Source organism: Artemia franciscana, chromosome 3 (assembly GCF_032884065.1).
Source record: "Artemia franciscana chromosome 3, ASM3288406v1, whole genome shotgun sequence".
Classification (NCBI taxonomy): Eukaryota; Metazoa; Arthropoda; class Branchiopoda; order Anostraca; family Artemiidae; genus Artemia; species Artemia franciscana.
The window spans coordinates 44,910,546-44,917,414 of record NC_088865.1 but is presented as its reverse complement, the minus strand read 5'-3'; the positions used below and the strand labels follow the sequence as shown (position 1 = coordinate 44,917,414).

General features: G+C 32.9%; 1 protein-coding gene across 1 annotated transcript in view; it reads right to left on the bottom strand.

Moving 5' to 3' along the window:
• Positions 1-1,735: 1,735 nt before the first annotated feature.
• LOC136025311 (pachytene checkpoint protein 2 homolog) overlaps positions 1,736-6,869 on the bottom strand; it is a 55,895-nt gene continuing 50,761 nt past the window's right edge. The window contains exons 7-8 of the mRNA XM_065701215.1: positions 4,604-4,707; positions 1,736-2,057 (exon numbers count right to left, since the gene is read on the bottom strand). Of these exons, the coding sequence (XP_065557287.1) occupies positions 1,889-2,057; positions 4,604-4,707 (273 nt within the window). The 3' untranslated portion in view covers positions 1,736-1,888. The remainder of the gene's footprint in view (positions 2,058-4,603; positions 4,708-6,869) is intronic.

Here is a 6,869-nt window from a genome sequence, read left to right as displayed (position 1 = left end):
AATTTTTCTTAGGTATTGGAGAAGCAAATGCAAAACTTACGGCCGGTTAACAGATGATTAGAAAAATATCTATCTTCCTTATCTAGCTCCTCTATGTTTATGGCACCAGTCACTGAAAACGAACACCTGAAGATTTTGCAAGCCATGAAAAACGGTCACTCCGAAGATCCAGTTGGGTCGTCAACTTCCCTCATAAAGATGACAATAGATTGCTATGTCGGCATTATTGCATATATCATAAATTTTTGGTTTAAAGATGGAGACTTTTGCACTTTTTTCAAGTCAGCGAGGGTTATACCCCTCCACAAAGGTAGCGTCCCGAAGCAATTTTCGAACTACCACCCTATCTTTATTTCCTCTGTCACTTTCTCAAATATCCGTCCATTTTAACGGAGAACTAGTTATCATTACTAGATACAAATCTTGCAAGTTCAACTTGGTGGACTAAGGATTCAGCTGGAATGGAATGTAGGATTATATCAGTATCTAAAATATTATTCCATTTCTCTGCTCTCAAGTCAGTTTATTATTCTTTAATTCATTATTACTTAAATTCTTGTCCAATTGCTCATCTAAATACTTTTAAATCTTGAATTAAGCCCCCTCAAAGTATTCAAAATAATACTCATTGTACATTGAAAGCACCCCTTCCTTCTCCATCAACGCTCCCTGATAAATCCCCTACTAAGTCTTTAGCCGAGTGGATTGGTGCACTGGATTTAGGATCCTTTGTCCGAAAGGGCGAGGGCCCGAATCCTGGTATGCTCAATTATTTGGCTTGGGATGGGGGTCAGTGGCGTGACTCTGTAAGCTCAGCCAGAGTCCACCCAGCTCTAAATGGGTACCTGGTGAAATCTGGGGAAGGTAAACAGGAAGGGTGTGCAAAAGCACAGGATGGCTGGCCCTCATCCCCCCATTGTACTTCCTGGCTGAAGGGCCTTGAGACGGAGATCAGCGCCGCCAGTTCCGACCTTAAGGGTTTAGTGCCACATCCTTTTTTTTATTTAAGTCTTTATACATTTCTGAGAGTATTACCCATTGATCTTGTACTTCCTGTCCATTATGCCCTTTCTAGACTTAACAAATTAATGAATTATTACCATCTACTCTTGGTTCTATATATATTTTTTTGCCAATCTCTTTTGTTTACAATAGGTATAGTTTAATAAGATATTCGGTAAAATTTCCTTGGTCTACATTTCATACTGAACAGTCGAGATTTTCTCCGAAAAATTCAACAGTTGTGTTATGGAATATTTATGAAAGTTATTTAAATTCAGAATCTTTTATTTCACATGCTAAAAATAAATTAAAACTATATTTAATTGAATTAATATGAAGTCATGGACACCAGTAGCCTACTTGTGTTTGTCTATATTAAAGGTAATAATTGATTTGGAATATGGGTTGTGAATTGAATATGGTGTCTCATTTCCTTTTTATCTTGGGCATTTTATTTTTACTATTATTCCTTTTTCTATACCTCTATATTATTACCTATTTATTATTATTATATTTTCTTTTTGTTATTGTCTAACGGTTTTCGATTATAACTTACTTTGTAGGCACTTTCTGTAAATATTTTTATTCTCCATTGTAATATGCATTATAGTGTTAATTTGACATGCATTGAAATTAGTATCAAAATTAGAAGAACTTGAACGATAAGTTACAACCGTTGGACGAAGAGCAGAACAATGGTCCATAAAGTTTTCATTGAAAAACAAACACAAAATACTATAAGCTATCACATTTAATTCATATAAATTATTATAAACTAAAGAAAATTCCATCAATAGCCATAGAAATTCTTGTCCAAGTTAATATAAATTTACATAAACTAATATAAACTTTAGTTAATATAAACTAATGAAAATTCCGTCAATAGTCATAGAAATTCTTGTCCAAGTTCGGCCTGAACTTTGTGTTGCTTGTCAATAACAGAGGAAAGTGAGAAGAAAAACTCACTTAGAGGCATAACTTCGTCGTAACAACCGTCTACTAGAGCTAAAACAGGGAGCTTCCTTAAACAACGCCCACTGAGTCCTTCACATTTACTTGAAAAAAAGAGAAAAAAATTAATCCAAATAAAAGCAAAATAGGAAAATGAATTAATAAAAAAATCTATAGCTCAAAAAGAAGAAGTGATGTAAGCCCAGTGTTCAAGCAATACGTAAGAAAACAAGTAAAGAAAACAATTCTTACTTTAAAATATGCAGAATAATCCTATATAACATATTTTGCAAGGGAAGAAGCTTTAATTTCACTATTTCCCATGTAGTTCCAGTTTTTCTATCACATTTTCAATATTTGTGTTTGTCCTCTAGGTCTTGAAAATTGTTTATAAACAAAAACCCAACTGCCATCTAACTAATCTAACCTATCTTAACCTAATTTATCAGTATTTGTCTATTAATATTTTTTGCGATAAACTAACAGATGACACTGATGGTGTTAAATTCCATATATAGATCATTTAAAAACGGGGATATATGGTCGAATCCATGTATATTTTTCAGAATTTTATTGAAAAAAAAATGTGCAACAGCGAAGGAAGTGAAGATAAAGGTTCTACCCAGCAAAATATGTTAACTAGGATTAAAAAATTATGAAAAATCTAGGAAAATTTTTGGAAGCCTCATACTGGAGGAGAAGAAGATACTCTTTTTGTATTACTCGCGTCATCACACAAGAACAATATTTCATTCAATGGAAAGGTTAAATTCAATTAACTCTATGATACAGCCTTATTAATTACGATACAATTGTTAATATGATGATACAACCAATTATTAATTGCGCCCTGTATTCTATTTTAATAAAACTTCAGAAGTTACAAAATGATCACAACTGTTAGGTTATTTATTTGAAATGTTGTGTCTCTAGAATTTCTGCATCCGGAGCAAAAAATACTGGCAGTTTGTTTGTTAATAACCTAGTTGTTATTCTATAGTTTACTAATGACCTATAGTTTGAATAGTTTGTTTGAATTACAGTTTGTTTGGATTATATATTACATTGAACTATGGTTTGATTTACATTATTATGCTCTTATATCATACTTGAATTATATTATTTATTAATTATATTGAATTATGTTGTATTACACGAATTATAGTTTAAATTAAATGTTCAATGGAGCTATCCCCATTGGAATATTTATTGGTTCGTCATAGAAAGGCACTGTGGTCTTGGAAAAAAATATCTAACATTACATTAAAAATACTTTAAATTATAGAATTTTAAGGTTTGTTAATAACCTAGCCATCCCTTTTAACTTATCTTTAAGAAGAAATACATAACCAAAACTACTTACTAAAGACTAATCCGTACTAAAGACTAAAAAACCTGAAAGTTAATTAGAGAGAGAGAGAGAGAGATCGTATATTTAAAAACTATCTTAGCATAGCTAAATTCAGTTTTTTTTTTAAATCATAAATTTTAACAAAAATCACACACTACGACTCAGCATTAAAAATTGATATGAATAGAAATTAAGAAGTTGAAAAACGAAAGCCGTAAAAAAAAGCGCCATATATGAATGATCTACAACCATACAAATAACATAAGAGTTACCCCTCCCCCAGAAGAGTCTTTGGTTTGCTTAGAATGTAAACATACCAAGCAAAACTTAAGGATAATAGGTACAGTTAGAGTTATTTGTAGGTTTTACATATTTACTTATTTTTATGAACTTACTACTCTTTATAAATTTACTTAGAACTCGTCAACGACTGGGCCCCGCCACACGCACTGAAAGTTTTGACCACTTTGGGATTCGTTCCTTTGGACTGATTTACTGGAGATTCATTCGGGTTTTTATCATTTTTTTAAGTTTTGCTAAGTTAAAAAAGTTTCGTACGATCTCAGAAAACCGGTTTCATAGCCCTAAAAACAAATGACAGGTGACAGAATGCATTAGATTTGCATAATTTCGGCTATATATTTGTACATTAGGGGTGGGGGTTAGGTTAGAGGCACTGTTCAAAACAACACTATGCTAAAATAGTTTTATATTGCAAAATGCTCTTTACTCGAACCTTACCCGGTTACTCTTACCTGACAATTACCCCATGCCCTGAATCATAGAGAGTGCAACGCATTTCATCCGTCTCTTCATTTTTAGCCATTTAACGTTATTTATCAGTTATGCTTGGATTAATTTTGTACATTATGTTGTTTAGAGCTTGAATTTTTCTCCTTTTTTTTATTTTCCTTCCTTTTTTACTTATACAGCTTCTTTTTTGCATGTTTGCAAGCGGGCATAAATAAACTTATCTTGTTGAAAATGTATAAAAAAAAATAGGCGAACTGTAAGGAAAGTTTTAGAAATTACTGAAAAAATGTAGACGTTCCAGAGGGGCGTGCGTGGGTCTGTGTATATTGCCCAATACTCATTACCCCGCTCTTTACAGTAAAGTTTTTTTAGGGCTTTCAAAGAGGCTTATAATTCGCTATTATACGGTCCTTGTGTTTCAGTAGTCATTGTCAAATATTTGGAACAAGATGTCAAACTTTTGCGTGAAGAGCGAATTATTGAGAAGGGGGTAACTCCTCTATTTAATATAAGCAAAAAGTCGTATTCAAATGAAGGTTAACTTACACAGCAATTTCCTTAAGAGTATCGTTGAAATAGAGCTCCCCTTTTGACGTTCCATTCCTGAGACGTGATTCTCCTTGAGCTCTATCTGAAGAGAGGACACCTTTCTAAAAAATAATAGCAAAATAAGAGGTACAAGTACAAAGAGAACTAACTTCTTCATGTTTATAAAAGGCAAATAAGAACTAAAAATAAAAAAGACGTGACAATACGGGATATTCAACAGATCCAGAGCCCCCCCAAACAATACTTAGGAATTCCGGGGTTAACAGCTTTGGTTTTATTATTTTTGAAAAAAAAACTACTGTGACCTTCTTTTTTTTACTTTCATGTCCTGTGTACTTCGAGTAAAAATTGAAGTTCTTCCGTTTCCATCATAAATTGAATTTTCTATAATGTTCCAAACAGTTCTGGGTTATTTAGGTATAATTGAATCCAAAAAGTTATTATAGTTGCCAAGGTCCCGGGTCCTAAGCTGTAAAATAAAGTTCTTCAGGTTTGTGCAATCTTGGGCTTGGCACCATAAACCTAACGATTTCTCTTGGAATCTGGATTAATACTGTATGCTATGTTCTTTAAAACTCGACTTTTTTTCTTTTTTTATTTCCTTTCCTTTTTTCCTTAATCAGCTTCTATTTTGCACGTTTGCAAGCGGGCATCAGTAAACTTATTTTATTGAAACTACCAAAAGCTTTGTGCTCAGAGATTTTAAACGGTGATGCTTTTTTTTGTATTTGTATACATTGTTTCTAAAAATCCTATTTTAGAGGTCGCCATGGTTTCAGCAGCGTAAAAGATCCGCAGCTGCAAAGAATTTCTGTCGCCCCTTCCTACAGCATATTCTTACTACAATTTTGAACAGGAACAAAGAAGCTAAATTATGACTATTATTTATAAACAAAACATCTAATCAAACAAATCAGCAATCAATTAAACCCTTAAATACCAATTTACTACTTCTAATAACTTAAATTTGACACCGCATTATATCCCTTAAGGGTCACACACTGGTGAGTGCTTCTCCTTCATTTCACCCCATTCGAAGACTCTGCTTTTGTTTAAAATCTTGCCCCAGCCGCATTTGGGTGGTTTTTTGCCCCCCAAAATAGTAAGCTGAATCATTTTGCAATTCGTCGAAGTAGCAAAAAACCATATTATAGGAAGATTGTATATGAACATGAAGGATTCACTAATTAAAGACAATTAGAACAAAATTACAACCGAAGGCAATTTACAGAGCGCAATGTATAGACTTAATACAGATGAAGCGGCGGCTTTGCCACCGGGCCCCGAAACTCGGCACGTGGCAGGCTTCTATATATGCATTCCAATTGTCGCTTGTCTTCTAACCGTAGACAATTTAAGACAATTTGCTGTCTTATCATATTCCTGTCTTTTCAAAGATATTTGATTATTAAAGCAAGTCCGATTTCTAACAACGATGTCTATGCAGCTTCAACTTTTGGGTTTCTTTTCTAACGTTTTTGAATTGTTGTAATCACTTGTTAAAATAGAGAATCATCATTTGTAATAATTAAAAATTTTCGTTTTTGGGCCTTTTTATTGACATTATATGACTGGTTGCATTCAAAAAGGTTTTCTTTTTTATGATTTTTGAATTGTTGTTATCCCTTGTCAAAATAGAGAATCATCATTTGTAATAATTAAAAATTTTCGTTTTGGGGCCTTTTTATTGACATTATATGACTGGTTGCATTCAAAAAGGTTTTCTTTTTTATGGTTTTTGAATTGTTGTTATCCATTGTCAAAATAGAGAATCATCATTTGTAATAGTTGCAAAATTTTACTTTTTGGGCTGACCTACTGACATTATATAACTGGTTGCGTTCAAACCTGTAAGCTTAATCACGTAGCGAGTTGAATTTATCTAACAATAAATTTTACTAACAATAAAATTCTAATATTTCCAGGTATTTCTCAAGTTTGAAATAAAACATTATAATTTCGTTCAGGCACCGAAAATATTTTTGCAGTTTATATAATAACTTTAGCGATTCTGAACTGAACTTGAACCTTTTTCATGTTTTAAAAAGACATTACTTATTACTTATAAAAAAACGAAATTCGGTAATGATGCTTTCCTAACAACAATTTAAACTAAGCTTCAAGCTTTTTTTATTATTTAAGAATTAACGACGCTTCTTGACTACTAAGGTCCCTGCGTCGGCCCTGCAGTGCATTCCTGCAGCGTGATTCGATCTCTGGTTCCCGTATTACCAAGCTAAGGTCAAATCCACTGCGCCACCAC